Source organism: Mastigoproctus giganteus, chromosome 5 (assembly GCF_048544385.1).
Source record: "Mastigoproctus giganteus isolate SK-2022 chromosome 5, ASM4854438v1, whole genome shotgun sequence".
In the NCBI taxonomy this organism is placed as follows: Eukaryota; Metazoa; Arthropoda; class Arachnida; order Uropygi; family Thelyphonidae; genus Mastigoproctus; species Mastigoproctus giganteus.
Genome location: NC_143579.1, coordinates 76191764 through 76209644, shown reverse-complemented (window position 1 = coordinate 76209644; position 17881 = coordinate 76191764). Strand labels below are relative to the sequence as shown.

Sequence of the window (17881 nt, the reverse complement as noted above, 5' to 3'; positions counted from 1 at the left end):
GGCGTTGATGTGGGCAGCTGTGAGCTTGATGGGCCCTCAATTTAGTTCCTTCGAGGGCATCCACCCTGTCCTTCAAGCTCTCATATAGACCCATAAGAATGCTGAGTTGTTGCCTGATTTCGATACACTACTTGCATCGCGCACACACAAAGGCATCCCCCATGGCAATATCATGTCCCATACCTGAATGCTCCACAAACATCATTCAAGCTGTGCATTTCAGAAGGCTGTGATTCAGAAGGCAACTGCCCCCCCTCAGTTCTCCTCTGAGCCATAGCACTTCCATTAGCTTGAGCCTTTTGTTTTGCTGCTCTGGTCTGAGTCATGATTACTTTTAATTTAAATAAAATTTCAATTTCAGTTTATAACCCTAACTTATCTCCCAACACAGTTATAACGGGATATATATTTTTTAGTGTCAAGTATTAATTATCTCCGAGTTCCCTTTATATAACTTCCGTATCAGTTATGTATAAATTAATTATATTACGTATGTAATCTAAGTCGATATATGTATTTAGTTAAAAGTGCAGTTTAAATGCCAACGAAGTTCAACAAGTTTAATAGATTTTACCGATTGCTGAAAATATTATAACCTATACTATACTAAAGCTATCTAGGTTTGATATATAACGATCGTATGACAAAGACAAAGGCGGGAAGTTATGAACGGTAATCTATGGACACTTAAGTATTAATTAACTTTCAAATCTCGCTGTCTCAATTCAGAATAAACTAACGTCTATAAGCTACTTACAAAAAATAATTTGATGTAAAAAATATTCAATAAGCGGCTAAATATGGCTTAAAAAACTTCTCGTTCAGCAGATTGTAACTTGTAACACGTGGATTTGATACCCTTACCGATACTTTTATGCAATTACAAGGCCGAGTAAAGAATAAATACACCAGATTAATCAGAAATATCACAAAATAATGCTATACTAGTAAATTTAAATCAAAAGTTTTAGAAAAACAATAATTTCAAATCAATAAATAAGAAAAATCCACTCAGCGGCTTTGAACACGTCTGGCCCCTACTAGCCTCCTAATGCCCTCTTCCTTTGTTAGCTACCTATTTACTTTGTTAGCTACCTGAGCAGGATCATCAACAGTTGACCCATCGATATCAAGTGCACCAATCTGATTCATCTCCTTCCTTCTAGAGTTTACATAAGTGAAGAACTCCTTTCTGTTTTTCTTTGCATCCCTTGCCAAAGATTTCTCGTAATTTGCCTTCACCTGCCTAACCTCCTTTGTAACTTGGTTACAGATCAGCTTATATCTATCATAGGCTTCTGTGTCACGTGTTAATTTATATGTATCCCATGCATTTTTCTTCTCTGCCATATGTCTCATTGGTTCATCTGACATCCATTTAGGCCTAAACCTTGAACAATATTTCTTAGTTGGTATGTAAAGCCTAGTAGCTTCCAAGATACGTTCTTTGAATTCTTCCTATTTTGAATTTGCTGTTGGTAACATCATCAGTTGGTCCCACTGTATAGAATTTAAATACCGTCTCAGACCATCATAGTCGCCTTTACGAAAGCAAAAACCCTTCCCTTTACCCTTGATGGTAGTTACCTCTTTGAGTAAATCCCGCTTCAGCACACTGTGATCACTGCCACTTAGTTGCTCCTCTATCTGCAGATTCTTAATTCATGAAGAATCACTACTGATAATCAAATCAAGAGTATTACTCCCTCTAGTTGCCTCCCGAACATGCTGATGTAGAGAACAATCATCCAATAAATCCATAAAAGCCTTGCTAGTGTGTGAGTGACCAACCCACAAATTTCAGTAAATATCTCGGAAATTAAAATCCCCCATTATAAGACTCTGATTTACTGGCCCACTCTATTTCCCTGTACAGTTACTTATTATACTCATCAGAGTCATTAGGCCTATAGCACACTCCTACTCTCAATTTTGATCTCCCAATGCTTATGTCACACCAAACTGACTCGACACTGCACTGTCCAGTGATGTCGACTGACTTCACTTCCTTGGATTTTATATGTTTCTTAACTAATAGCATAACCCCCTCCTCCCTTCCTATCTTGCCTGTCCTTTCTGTAGACGTTGTACTCCCCAAATTCCAGTTCTGCATTCCTTATATCTGTGTATCTTTCTATGTATCGATCTTATATCTTTCTTGTATTGTATCCTCTCTGATACTACTAGAAGTCGACCATCACTAATCCGGCAGGGTTGGGACATGTAGAGTGCTGGATTAGTGGGTTTATCAGATCACTGGTGGTTATTTTAGCACATACAGTTTACTCAACAGCTTACAACCTCATCCTACCTTTAACATGACTGCCAAGCTAGTTTATAAGAAAAAATTCCCCAGGGGCCAAAAAATATTTAGCAAATAATTTGATTAGTAATTCTAAAATAAATATTGTAATATCAGTGTTGTCATTTTTTTGCTTAAAATATCAAAAACAGTCTTTTTTTATGTCGCATATATGTGGCCGACGTGACCCAGTAGGTTAAATCTTGAGAAGCCGCGTCAGCCACATACATGTGACACTATTACTGCATACAGACGAAGGTCGTTTGTGGCATACTTTATCATATGCATGACGAGTGCTGCAATAAAACTAATTGCGGTAAAATAAACTCTCAAACGTCACAATACGTTTGTCAGTATCGTTAGAGATTTTGTGAAGACAAGTTCGTCAGCACGCTGTATTATCCATCATATTGTTTTGTGTTTTTTTGCAAATTTGTACAAGTGTGTTTTAAAAAAAAAAAAAAAAAAAAATCTAAAAAGGAGTGGCTAAAAGAAATTTACTAAAATAAGAGGAACTGTGAGGAATTGCTGGAATTTACAATTCAGCAGAGTTAAACTTCTCACAAACACACCGCTCTCAAGTTTTTTCAGAAGTTCATCTTTATCTATTATGGACAATGTATGGCGTTTGTGTTTTACACCACGAGAGGAACTGCCTTTATGCATTGGAACCAAGGCTGGGGCTAAATGTGAGCGGGTTATAATAATAAATGCAGAAAAACAAGTGGGACTGGCTTTCCGGTGTTTACAAGTTTGCGCCAACAGCTGATCCTGCAACCAGTGCCACCAAAACAGTAACAGCAGGTCGGTGCACCGACCGGGGAAATTTGAAATTACGTTCGTGGAAATTATGTCCGAATTAGCGGTAGAACCGGATTACTGGTGACTGGATTAGTGATGGTCGACCTGTATTACTCTTCCAAACTAGTCCAAAAACAAATGCTGCAATCAGTCAGCATCAGTTCAATTCCAATGTCAACAAAGATATTTGTTGACATTGGAATTGAACTTCTGTAGATTGTAATTTTCAGGAAATACGTATGAAGGAAGGTTGTTTCAGAAAACGGCAGTTGAATGAATAAATGAGGAAGATGAAAAGTTGGTTCTGTGGGTTTGAAGTTGGACAGTAAATGGATGTTGGCTGGTGGCGGCACGTGTTCGGACTGTTTTGAAAGAGAGAGCGGGAATTATAGAAGCCAATTCAGAAGAACAGTGCCCATGGAAGTATCTGTAGAAGAGGCATGCAGCAGAAACAGTACGTCTATGAGAAAGCGAGTGGAGAGACTTTGTTAGAGATGAATCATTAATTAACCTAACTGCCCTCTTCTGAATGGAATCAAGAAGCCTGAGAGAGGTTTTGGGGGCACCACCCCAGATGTGGGAACAATATTCCATGGCAGGGCGGATTTGCGATTTATACAAAGTGAGCAGCTGTTTGGAAAAAAAGTAACGCTGAGAGCGAAAGAGAAAACCAAGTTTTTTAGATGCAGAGGAAGCAATATTTGTAATGTGCTTGTGCCAAGAGAGATTAGAAGTCAGGCTAATCCCCAAAAGAGATATATCATTTTGTCTAGGAATCGGAGTGTCACTAAAGATAAGCATAGGAGCAGAAGAATCCTTTTTGCGAGATATAAGACAAGACTGAGTTTTAGAAGGGTGAAATCAACTAAGTTGTCTTTGCCACACTGGAGAATTACCTGAAGATCTGCATTTAAGGTGTTGGTAGCATATTTTCGAAAAATTGAAGCTGATTGAGCAGGACAAGGTTTCTCAAATGGAAAGTGGAATGCAATATGCTATCATTGGCAAAACTATGGATAGGATTTCCAGTAAATGGAAGAAGGTCATTAATATACAAGAGGAAAAGAGTGGGAGAAAGAACTAAACCTTGGGGGACACCAGCATTAGTGGAGAAGTTAGAAGACAGAGAGCCATCTACCATCACCCTCAGTGAGCGATCAGAGAGAAAACTGGATAACCAATTACTAAAAACAGTTGGCAAACCATAAGATGGAAGCTTGTTTAGAAGACCTTTATGCCAAACACGATCCAAAACCTTTGAGATGTCAAGAGCAACTACTTGTGTTTCACCGAACCTTTCCATTGAATTAGTCCATAAATAGGTAACATAATGATTTTGTAATAACTGAGAGCAAAGTGGAAGAGGAATTGTTGAAGTTAAACGTAAGAAAAGCACCTGTGGTGGATGGGATCTATCTAGTTATATTAAAGGAGAAGGCAAAGCAACTAAGCAAACCCTTAGCCATAATTATGAGAGCATCCTTGGCCTCAGCGGAGGTTCCCACAGACTGGAGATGTGCAAATGTATCCCCAATTCACAAAGGGGGATCGAAGGGTGACACGAGTAATTACAGACCAGTTAGTTTTACTTCTGTTCCGGGTAAAATAATGGAGTCGCTGGTTAAAGATGTATTGCAGGATCATCTAGACAAGACTGCAGCAATAATTCAGACACAGCATGGGTTTGTTAAGGGAAAGTCTTGTCTGACAAATTTGGTAGGATATTATGATGTGGTTACAAAGGAACTGGATGCAAAAAATAATTCTGATATAATATATTTGGATTTCAGGAAAGCTTTTGACACTGTTGCGCATTTGGAGCGAAATGGTATTAAGGATAAGTTGCTACAATGGATAAAAGGATGGTTAAGTGCGAGAAGACAGAGGGTGGTAATCAATGGGTGCTGCTCTTCTTGGACTAATGTTCTTAGTGGAGTCCCACAGGATTCGGTGTTAGGTCCACTGTTGTTTTGTATATTTATCAATGATATTGATGAAGGTATATCAGGCTTAATGTCGAAGTTTGCAGATGATACAAAGGTTGGTAGGGTTGTTAATGACAGTAATGGCAAATGGGCTAAGAAGTGGCAACTGAAGTTTAACCTTGACAAATGCAAAGTACTGCATATGGGTAGAAGTAACCCCAGAAAAGTACCAACTGTGTGGTACTACACTTAAGGTGGTTGAAAATGAAAAAGACCTGGGAGTAATTGTGCAGGCAGATATGAAGTTTTCTGAGCAATGCAGACAGGCTGCCAGGTCAGGTCATGGGGTTTTGTCAATGATATATAGGAATTTTGCTAGCAGGGAAAAGGAGGTGATTATCCCTCTGTATAAGGCAATGGTCAGACCACGCCTTGAGTACTGCATACAGGTCTGGAGGCCTCATTTTAGGAAGGATGTAGATTTACTTGCTGTGTACAGAGAAGGGCAACAAGATTGGTGAGGGAATGAAGGGTTCCTCTTATCAAGAGAGGCTTAAGTTCTTAAAATTGCAGTGGCTTGAGACTAGGCACCTGCGCGGTCATCTGATTGAGGTATATAAGGCCTTGAATGGGTTGAGCACGCTGAATTCTGATGGGATCCTTCCACTTGTTCAGATTACGAACCTAAGGGGGCATAAATTCAAATTAAGAAAAGACAGATATAGAATAGACATGCGGAAATTTGCCTTTAGCCAGCAGGTGGTTAATTGCTGGAACAAACTTCCATCGTTGTGGAAGTTGATAGGTTGAATAAATTTAAGGAGGAACTGGATAGGCATTTGGAGGGAATGGTGTGATTTTTTTTTTTTTTTTGGCTGATGCTGCATAAGCTCATACATTTGCTTTCTTGTATCACATGCCACTACTACTACTACTACTATAAGCCAGATTTAGATATTTAGATTATGGTATAGTTTAGGGCTAAAGCCGCAGGTTACGTAAATAGTTTAACTAATGTACAAGTTAGTACATTAGTTAAACTATATTTATAACTACTTATGTAGTTGGCTATCTACAGAAATGATGCAAATGCACCAATTTGTACATTAGTTAAACTATTTACGTAACCTGAGGCTTTAGCCCTAAACTATACCAATGACTATAGGACATAATGAATGAATGTTGGAAAGAATATAGGACTGGAGGATTTTTAATCCCCACATGTGCAAGTATTGTACCTTTTCAACAGAGTAGTGGTATGTATTTGTCAAATTTCACATTACGGCTTCTAATCTGTTCTTCACTTTATTTATGACCGACTGGTTGTCAGTCATAAATAAGGTGAAGAAATGTAATAAAGGAATGAAGTTCCTCTATTACATTCTACATGTATACTGGTTCCTCACACTGCTGTCTTATTTGACAGGGTTAGCTCTTAAATTTTTTTTATTTATTTGTTTATTTATTATAATTTTTATTTTATTTATTTATTTTTTTATTATAATAATATTTTGGACATATACTTCATTACATCAAGTATAATTTTATACTTAAACAATTGTTTAGTTATTGTTTTTTAAATGTATTCTCAAGTTGATACCTCTTACTACACCATATAATATACACAATCCAATAACCTTTCTTCTCACCTACATAATCCTGTACTACTGTTTGGACCTTCCATTGGAGGATGGACATTGTGACCACAGCACATCTAAATGTTGTAACATTTTATCAGTATGATGCTATCTATCAGTCATGTTTGGAATTTTTGCCTCTACTGTATTCTTCATCCTCTTTACCATTATTAATAGTAGTAGTAGTAGTAGTAGTAGTAGTAGTGGCATATAATACAAGAAAGCAAGCTTATAATGCTTCAAAAAAAAAAAAAAAAAAAAAAAACGCTGACACATCATCTGTTCATCCACTAAACTGCCTTTTTTATTTCTTCCTTGAATTTATTCACTATCTACCTCCACAACATCAGATGGAAGTATTTTATAGCAATCCATTATCTGCTGGCTGAAGGCAAACCTCCACACATCTCTCATGCAACCATCCTTCTTCAGTTTGAATTTATGCCCCTTCATGTGTGCAGTCTATGCTACAGGAAGAATGTCTTCAGCATTGACCATACACAATCCATTCAAAGCCTTAAACACCTTAATCAGATCACTTCACAGTTATTATAATTATTAGCAGCCATATGGTGCAAGGAAGCCTGAGGTTTTTGCTGCACCAGCAAAAAAAAAAAAAAAAAAATTCCCAAGTTACCCTGAGATAGAGAGAGAGAGAGAGAGTGAGAGAGAAGTAGAAAGGAATTACCAAGAAAGAGAAGAATGATGATATCCAGCTCAGGACCCTGGGTGTGCCAAGCCCGTACTCACCATATGTGAGCCCCTGGGGTGGTTTGTCTCATCTCTAGACTGCAATTTGCAGAAATGAAGCTTGTCTTGGTAACACTAACTTTTCGTTCTCTTCACCAGTGTCATTTCCCTTTTGTGCACTAGTCCCAGCAAGTCTCCATCCCTCCTAAAATGATGCCTCCAGGCCTGTATAGTACTCAAGAAGTGACCTGACCATTGGCTTATAGAACGGGATAATTGCTTCCTAATTACTTCCTAGATTCAGTCTCTCAAAGCAGCAACGGCATGTGACCTGTGCATTGTCCTGAAGAGGCATCACATCCCCGTCATTTTTCCTTAATGACATCCCTTAGTTTTTTGTAGTAGGGATGTATATGGCACCCCAGTGCTGTCTGCTTGTGTTCCAAGTAGTGAATGTACATCCCCAAAAAATGGTGGCCATATTCTTGCCAGCTGAAGGGTCTGGCCAAGATTTTTTTGGGTGTGGTAGAATCAGTGCTTCCATCGCATTGATTCTTGCTTGGTCTTAGGATCCCAGTGATGAACCCATGTTTCATTACTCATAACAATTCTGGAGATGAAAGTTTCAGGATTCCTTCCATAAAGTTCTGAATTCTCTTTACAACACCGTACTCTGAATTGTTTTTGCACTGAGGTCAGAAATCTGGGAACCTGAGAGGAGACTCCACGAAGAAATTCCAATCCTCCAGCAGTTATAACCATCCCCCATGAACAGATTCTCAGAAAAATCTGAGAATCTGTTTGTTGAGGATGGAAATATATCATATTGATATATAATGGGAATACGGTATATCGTGGAGATATACCATATTCCCTAGAGATTTGGGACACCTTTAAATGTCTGTCATTCAGCACAAAGGTTTCCACAGCTTGGCACATTTCTAGACTGGTCACTGTTGCAGGCCTTCCTCAATGTAAATCATCTTAGATGAACTCTCTACCCTACTTGAATTGTTTTGACCAGAATTTAACCCGATACTGTTGCCATACACAGCCACCATCCTTTCATGAATGGCCTTTGGCCTATTTCCTTCTTTGTTGAGAAATGCGATGACTGAACAGTGCTCTAATTTCAGCAAATCCATAATTTGATACAGATGTCTTCCTTCTTTCTGTTACAGCAGCACAACCTAAAAACATAGTGGGAACAAAATGAGTATGATTCAAGTTGAGACATCTAGGAACATGATAAATCATGAATCATCGAAATATAACTATGTGAAATGCCTTAGGTAGATAATTTATTGAACGCCCCTCATATGTAGTCGTAACACAGCAGCGCCATAGCACAGTAGCCCAGCTAACCACTGAGTACAACATAGGAATAGCATTCCCAATATTCATAGAGACTATGTGTTGGAAATTAGCCTGTATAGACTATGGCATTCAGCAGCCATCACGGATACCCATGCTCACTGCAAAACACAAGATACTGCACCTTGCATGGGATCATCAATACCAACCCTTGACCAGTGACATGGAAAGCTGTTGCCTGGTCAGATAAATCCTGTTTCTATCTCTATCATCATGATGGACATATCTGCAACTTGAGTGCATGGTACCTGAATGGACTGTTGGTGTTTGGCAGGTAGTAGTGTTATGGTTTGGGGACTATCTTCATGTCATGCCCTTGGTCTTCTGATCACCATTAATCAGTGGCACGACAGAATGCTTTCATGATCCAAATAATTCCAGCATCTATCAGCATGGGAACAACCATGTCACAAGGCCCAGCATGTTGCCGAGTGGCTTCAAGAACATTACATTGAATTCTTTGCCCCTCCAGGGCCATCCAACTCATCTGATCCATACCCACTTGGACACGTTCGGGACCTACTGGAATTTAGTGCCATGACCATACACCTGACAATGTGTGATCCTTACTGGACACATTGTGCAACTCATGGGTATTGCTACCACAGGACACCCTGAAACACCCTGTGGGGTCCATGCCAACACATGTATGGGCTTTATTACAGGCAAAAGGTGGCCTTACAAGATATTATGTAGGCATTGCTAATACAAAGCCAACTCAGTGTATATATAAACATTACTTAGAGGCAACTATATAATATATTATAATACAGTTAAGTGTGATGTAACAGAAATAAATTTTGGTATTATGTAAAAATGATCTAGCACTGCTCTTATGAGTAGTGGTGGCAGTGGATGTTGATATATGCCTCTTAGAAAGCCAACATGTGTAGTTCTGAATAATTTCAGCTTCAGATGCAATTATTTTTATAGGAAAGAAATCCTTTATTCCACATCCCTCCGTAAAATCTCACCCATTATCTAAACCTTTGTTTTCCAATAAACATGCTATGGTTGTTCAAGATAAGAATTTTGCATGTTGTAATTGGCTTGCATCGAAATCTCCAGTTCATGTTCTGCCACTAAGTCTTGCAACAATTGTAAAGCAGTTATTAATCAGTCCAAACTAGATTTTGAACAGGTTAAGAGTAAAAAACTTGCACATTTTCCAGATGGTTGTCGAGCATTCTGGTCTCTTGCCAGAGCTATTGACCGCAACTTTTGCCTTTATAAATAAATAAATAAATTTTCTGTTTATACTCCGGGACGACCAAACGGTCAGAGGAGTTCACAAGATGGACAGAATACAAGAAACAGCACCATATGTACCCCCCTCCTCTTAAAATCTGAGGTTCTACACCTCAGCAAAAGATAAAGCTGACCTGCTAGCATCCTACTTTTCTTCTAACTCTTGATGTCTTGTAAACCACACTGAATTGTGCAATTAGAGCACAATTCATTGTGGGAAGATGACATATAATAGAAATTTGTAGTTTACAAGTTGGAAATGTACATTATATAATCCCTATTTTGGGAACTTCTGGTAAGTTAAATTAACTATGTACAGATTTTATATGTTCCAAATCGATAACATAGGATACATTGCATATAACACAACTAAGTTTTAAAAACCTAATTTTTAATGAAATTTTATGTTATATATTTATCTGCATAGTACAAACATTGGGGAAACGTAAATTTTGTGCACAACAATATTAACTTTATAACCAAAGAGGTTCCAAAATAAAAGTCTTAACATATGAAGTGTGGCAATAAAGTTCTTTTATAGCACCTGTACTGGTGCTATTAAAGAACACAAAATAAAGGAGCTCAAAAATGATTTTATTTTTGTTCAAAGTAATTACCACTTGATTGAATGCATTTATTATACTTTTCTAAATGTTTCTGAAAAAAATGTCAGCGAAGGCATCCAAAGATATGATGTTTAGTTCAGCAGTTACATTTTTATTAGTGTCCCCAATTTCCTGAAATCTCTTTCCTTTGAGAGCAGTTTTTACCTTGGGAAAGTAGTCTGCTAGTGTTAGCTCGGGACAGTAGGGGATGGATGGTTGATTTGTACAATGCTATGTTTCATCAGAAATATTTTTGCAACAAGTGCAGAATATCAGGGGCCTTATTGTGCAAAAAGAATTGGCTGCCTTTCTCTCAAAATTGTAGCCTCACCGGGGAAATGCTCTTCAGTACACTTTGAAACACCTGTACATAGAATGCAGCATTTACTCTCTTCCCTTCAGTTACATGTTCCTTGCAAATCACACCTTGTTTGTTGAAAAATGTGATCATCACCTTGATCCTGGGCTTCAGTGAATGAAACTTTTTGGACCTTGGTGATGATTTTGAAGTCCGCTGTATGTCCTAATGCTTTGTCTGTGGGTTGTACCAAAACACCCAACGCTCATCTGTAGTGTGACAATACACTCATGGGCGCTGGCAGCATGGTGCAAGGTGGAGCCAGTGCACCGCCTTTGGATTTTGAAGTAATACACAATTTTTTAATATTTTCATTAATTTATTGAAACATCAAAACAGTACAAATTCTACACAAAACATTGGCTCGCCTGTATATCTAAATCATTCAGGCTTGACTTATTTAAGATATTGCATGTATTCAAAAATTTGGTGAACAAAATATTTATTCCCACATGCATCACCTCGCAAAATATCCAAATGGGCGCCATGAATATAGTCGAAAAATCGAGGTATCTGTATTTTGGGATATTATTTGCTGTTTAATATTTGTAATACATGCAAGGGTGACATTTCTCACTTCTAGCACTGCAATTCATTCAATAAATTTCGTAACATAGCACTGAACTACTCTTGCTTAATTACAACTATGCAAGCTACTCATACAGCGCTTGGGTGAATTGCTGAATAGTTTGGTGTTACTTTCAAGCAACTTTTCTTATGAAAGTTAAGCTTCAAAAAAGGGAGAGAGAGAGCCTGTTGCGTGGGTAGTGCTTTAAAAATATGTTTAATTACAGTTGTGGAATTGTACTTTGGTTGTGTGGAAATAAGTGTATTTTTTGTTTGCATAAATTAAGTTGCTGTTTACAGAATTAACCATGAATCTGCTTCAAGTGATTCTCTTTTGTTGTCACTACTACTTTTTCAAGTTAAAGCACAAAAGATGTAAAAAGCCTTCACCTTTGAACTAATGTTCTGAAAATATATATATATTTTTTTTCCCCATTATGCTTTTATTTATTTTAGTATATTTTTGCTTGTAATATTTTCCTTTCATGCAGCTTTCATGGTTAAACTTCTCCATAAATAGCCATTTATATAGGTGCACATGCATAAAAAATAAAAATAAAATAACCAAGCTAAAATTTCACAACTTCAGTCAAACATGTTTTTTAAAATAGTATAAACAGAGTGATAAACAGATTTTTTCTGTTTTTCACTCTTAGCTGTTCTAAAGTTAATTCATTCTGGTCACCAGCTAGCTTAGCAAAAACAGTTCATACTTAGTTATGAATTTTACTGAAAGCAATAATAAAAAGAGAGGGAAAGGGAAAAAGAAAGTCACCCTTTTTTTCTTGAATTTAAAGTATTAAACAAAAAATAACATCAAAAATATGGATGCTGTACCCTCTCCTTAGAAGGTTATGTACAATTATGCATAATAAACAACACCATTTATTTTTATGTGTAGCTGGACTACATTTAACTGTATGACTTCTGGCATCAAAAATGAAATTTAGCAGTCCTATCCCATATAAGAAATTTACTGACTTTTGCCACAGCACAGTTGTTATTTTTCTTATATTAACTAGATTTTAATGTATTAACCCCCTATTTGCAAATGTCTGCAACAACAAATCTAAGTGAACATTGATATTTTAAATGAGAATTTTGAAAATACTGCACAATGTTAATTAAAAGCAACTGACTACAAATTTCTATTGATTAATTAATACTGACATGTTATGAACTTGGACAGACAATTTGAACCCATTTAAATTGAAATAGATGAATTTTGAACCCTTGAACTTCAAATTAACTATATTGGCCAAAGTAGCCCAACAACACTAGCAAAAAATATAGAGGGGGAACTTATGATTAAAAACAATTTTTGTGCCAACTTTTCAAGAAAAGTTAGTACAAATTCTGGAAAAAATTCTATAAAATGGAATTTTCTTATGTTATTTTTTGTAGGAATTCATTGCACCCACCAGAAGGATGGGAAAACAATTGGACTGAAAAATAACATAAAGTCTGGTAAAATATAAATTCCAGTAACATAGTTACAGGTTTGCCTTTCATTATTCCTAAAAGAATAATGGTTTCTCCTATAATTTCATGACAAACTTTCTCTATATATGAAATCCATCTTACACTAAAGGTGTATAGTCAAGTGTAGAAATTTAGTCCTCACTGAGCATGGGATAATAATCCAGTGTGTTTCATTTTATTTTATTCACTGGTGAAACTGACATTTTTTATTTTTACAGTCAGTTCTGCTGTAATGCGCATTTTTGCAACGCGAATTTGCTCCAACATGACTGATATATTAGAGTATAATGCATTTTTTGCATTGATTTGTGTGCGATTTTGTCTGCAAGTAACACCAGATGAACGCAAAACCCGGAACCAAGTGACGTGCAGCAATAAGTACAACTTTATGAAGCTTTAAAAATGTCAAATGTGTGAGAGCTATATATCCCATTTACTGTAGTTGTATTGGTCGGAGACACACTGTTTTCATTCACTCTATTCACAAGATAACAGGTAATATTGTAGGCTGACTCACGTTTTTGGCTCACATTTTTCTGTTCAAACAGAAATTCCGTGAAGCAAGATGCGTGAGCACAGGAGCACATTTCTGATGGTAACTACCATAAAAACAATAAAAATTATTGAGGCTTCTTTGTTAGTGCAATCTAATTATAAATAGCTAGCAAACTCGATCTTATTGCATTTGCAATAATATCTGTAGCTAGAATTCTGTGGGGTTTTTCCGTTATTATGGTGAAATCTGTTTCCCCTACCATTAAATTTTCAATCATATGAAAAACATAAGTAAATTTTCAGAATCTACTTGTCATTCCTATTTTTTAAGCTTTGTACACTTGTGACTCCGTATCTCACTTGTGCAATTTGTGCGTGCTCTGTTTGTCATTATTGATTGCTTATCTTTTTTACTGTTTTAAATTTTACAATAAAAAAAAAAAATAATAAAAAAAGGCAGTGAACAGAAATATCAATTAGTGTATGTATATATACATATATATGTGTGTGTGTGTGTGTATATATATATATATATAGTGGATATGGCAAATAGTTAACAGTTATAAACGTAAGATAATTAATTATAATGGTGATACAATCAGTGAAAACCTAAACAAAGAACCTGACAAGGGAGAGAAGAGCTGATTAATGCCATCAATGTCTAGATAAAACATTACATCAGTCTTAATATCTATGAACATAATGTGAATGAGCAGGTGGTAACTAAGTGCTGTGATAGCTGTCATAGCTGTCTCTGGTCCATGGTAATAACCTGGTAGGGAAACAATGGTTATATGCAAAATGAAACATAAATATATAAGGATAATTACTAAATCACTATGTCAAGCCAATTGTAGTAAAGATAGGTTGGACACATTGCAAAGGACTTTATCGAGGGCTAACCCTTACAATGTGTCCTCCTACAATTTGGCGAGCTATCAGTTTCTGTCATCATCTGCCTGTTATTCCTGACGAATGGTCAATCGATATCATAAGGATATCTGTAAGGTGACAACTAAGTTAAGTTAAGATTAAACTAGAATATAGTAGTGGATAGAAGATTTTTTGCTTTTTACTTTGATTTCGTTGTCTGGGCTATCGGTCGGGCTAAAGTCATCTAGCTTGTTAACCACCTTAATTCGTTTACCTCCCTAACTATTTATCTTCTGTCCACTACTATATTCTAGTTTAATCTTAACTTAACTTAGTTGTCACCTTACAGATATCCTTATGATATCGATTGACCATTCGTCAGGAATAACAGGCAGATGATGACAGAAACTGATAGCTCGCCAAATTGTAGGAGGACACATTGTAAGGGTTAGCCCTCGATAAAGTCCTTTGCAATGTGTCCAACCTATCTTTACTACAATTGGCTTGACATAGTGATTTAGTAATTATCCTTATATATTTATGTTTCATTTTGCATATAACCATTGTTTCCCTACCAGGTTATTACCATGGACCAGAGACAGCTATGACAGCTATCACAGCACTTAGTTACCACCTGCTCATTCACATTATGTTCATATATATATATATATATATGGTAGTCCATTTTATTTAATGGTATCTATCTGTAGGAAAATCGGTGTATAAGGACCAAATAAGTAATTAATAAAAAATACAAAAAGATGGAGAAGTAAATAACACAAGGTGCCAAGACTAATAGAGGGCAAGAGAAGAGAATGAGAAATTAAAAGAAAAAGAATGTTAAAAACCTAAAAAAAAATATATATATATATATATATATATATATATATATATAATTAAAGGCTGAATTAACAAGCCAATCATATGTACATGAGCTGAAAGGGAAAGAAGAAATTAATCAATGTTAAATAATAGAGAGCATCAAAATTAGGGTGGTAGGAAGTTTGCATCAAATTATATTTGATGCAAACTAAATAAAATTGGTTTTATTTAGTTTGCATCAAATATAATTAAAATTTTTATCAGATATTTGGCTAGATTCAGAAGTTTTAGTGTTGGGTAAGGAAACTTGCTGAATTCTTTCACAATTTAAAAGTTAGGTATTGGTGAAACAGGTAGTTTTTTTACTTATGATATCAGGTTTATTATTAGCCATATGGTGCAAGGAAGCCTCAGGCTTCCTTGCACCATATGGCTGCACCTTATGCTGCACCAGCAAGTAAGCCTGAGGCTTATGCTACACCAGCCAAAAAAAAAAAAAAAAAAAATTCCCAAGTTCCCTGAGAGAGAGAGAGAGAGAGAGAGAGAGAAAGTAGAAAGGAATCACCAAGGTTGCATTAGGATATTCTCAGGCATTCCTATGAGTAATTTCAGTGAATAAAACCAAGTATAAATGTAATCAGTTGATTGGAAAATCATGTTATGACTAGTGAGGCATCATTAAAAAAGCAACTTGAGCCAGTTAAGCTGCATTTGAGCAAATTGTCTGCATAGTAGCCAAATTTTCTAGAAATTAAAAGAGAATTTAAATTTTAAATTCCCTTTTAATTTCTAGAAAAGGGAATAATAAATTATTCACTTTTGTAGAAATTAAAGGAGAAATGTGTTTGTCATGTTTACCTTTTAAAGATCTTATTGCAGAAGCAAGCAGCATAAATTTCTCTGTTTTAATTTAGAGAGCAATTTAAATTTTTAAATTTTTGAAATGTATGTAATTTTTGTTATTTAGGTAATGGGTTTAGCTGGTCATCTGAAGCAAGTAGTGCTTCTAATCACAAAAGTCGATCCTTCAATTGTCGTTTCTTGGTTAAACCACCTGATGACCCAGAAACAAGCATGGATGAAAAGCAAACTAGGATTTTGCAATATGAAAACATGCAGATATCTGCTATATTACTACCACTTCCAGGAGAAAAATCAGACAGTGGTGAAATAGAATCAGGTAAACAGATGTAATATGTACTGTCATAAAATTTAGCTTCTGTTATTAGAAATTATTGTAAAATAAAAAGGCTATTTAAAAAAGACTGAAAATGAATTTTATAAAATCATTTCAATTATTTTCAATAATATGTACTTTTTTTAATATTGGTGTCCTTTTGATCCTATTCTGAGTGCTTTTCTTTGAATGTGGTGCACTTTTCCGAATATTGCTTCCATTCTTGCACAGCATCCTGAAAATTATTCTCGAATATTGCTTTTAAAATCTCCTTAATGGCTTTGAGTTTCCCTGTTTTGTCTCAAAGCAGTGCCTGCAGAGGAAGCTCTGTGCACATTGTTGTGGATATGCTGAAAACAAAATGAGTGAAATTGTGTTAGATAACATGGTTCACTGTTGTGGGGTCTAGCATTACCTGGACCCATTTACCTTGAATTCCAGGACATTTCTTATTGATATGTTAGATAAGAGTCTTCAACATAAAACATTAATAATCTTTTATGGAGGAGAGTACACGAGTTTCTTAACCCTTAGTTAGTTATGATTTGTCTCGTAGGCACGGAATATACTAAAAAGTAACTAAAAATTGGGTAGCGGAAATAGCTAGAGCTTTAATATATTTTCAAAATATCTCCCTTAATATTTTAACTTAAACTATTTTATTAATAGTTTGCAGAAATAAATTATGAAAAAGTCAAGAACCTTTTACCTGTTTAAGCATGCTGTGGGCATTGCTGGTGCATGTATATTCTTTACATACTTCTATTCAATTCCCGCACTTACTTATTTGCTTTCTGATATTAAGGTGTCCTTTTGTTTTATTATCTTAATAAAAAATAGTAAAATGATAGTAAAACAACTATAAAATTACCTCTCCTGAATGGTTTGAAGAATCAAATGAAGGGAAGGAAGAATAGGGTGATTTTTCATCCGAGTCTGACCTTTTTATATAAACTATCATTTCTGAGAATCTCGTGTAGAAATCAGTTCTGATAATGATATAATAATTAAGGACCACCATTGTTTCTTTGGTAAAGATATGACCTGTTTCATTATTTCCCAACTGCTGTGTCCTGGCACTCTAGTGTGCTGAATAATGATCTTTAGTATTTATTGAACATGAAATGCTAAAGCTTTATTACTGAAAAATTAAAGTTGGGTTTGGGGAGGGGATTTCTCGTTTTAGAAGCACAGTTGACATAGTCAAGGAATGTCTTCCAGTGTTGAACAGATATTTGGCTGTATTGAATATCAGAAAATGTTTGCATTGCATTGGAAAGAATATAGGACCGGAGGATTTTTGATCCCCGCATGTGCGAGTATTGTACCTTTTCAACAGAGTATTGGTATATGTTTGTCATTACTGCTTCTAATCTGTTCTTCACCTTATTTATGACCAACTGCTTGTCACTTCATTCCTCTATTACACTATACATGTATACTAGTTCCTCACACTACTGTCTTATTTGACTGGATGGCCAAATTTTTGGAGCACTTCAAATTTTTTCTTTATTTGTTTATTTAT

At 35.9% G+C, this 17881-nt stretch overlaps 1 protein-coding gene across 1 annotated transcript in view; it reads left to right on the top strand.

The window, feature by feature from the left end:
- LOC150085504 (uncharacterized) overlaps positions 1–17881 on the top strand; it is a 934283-nt gene that overhangs the window by 577199 nt on the left and 339203 nt on the right. Inside the window, exon 10 of the mRNA XM_090374582.1 lies at positions 16147–16359. Within this exon, the coding sequence (XP_090230708.1) occupies positions 16147–16359 (213 nt within the window). The remainder of the gene's footprint in view (positions 1–16146; positions 16360–17881) is intronic.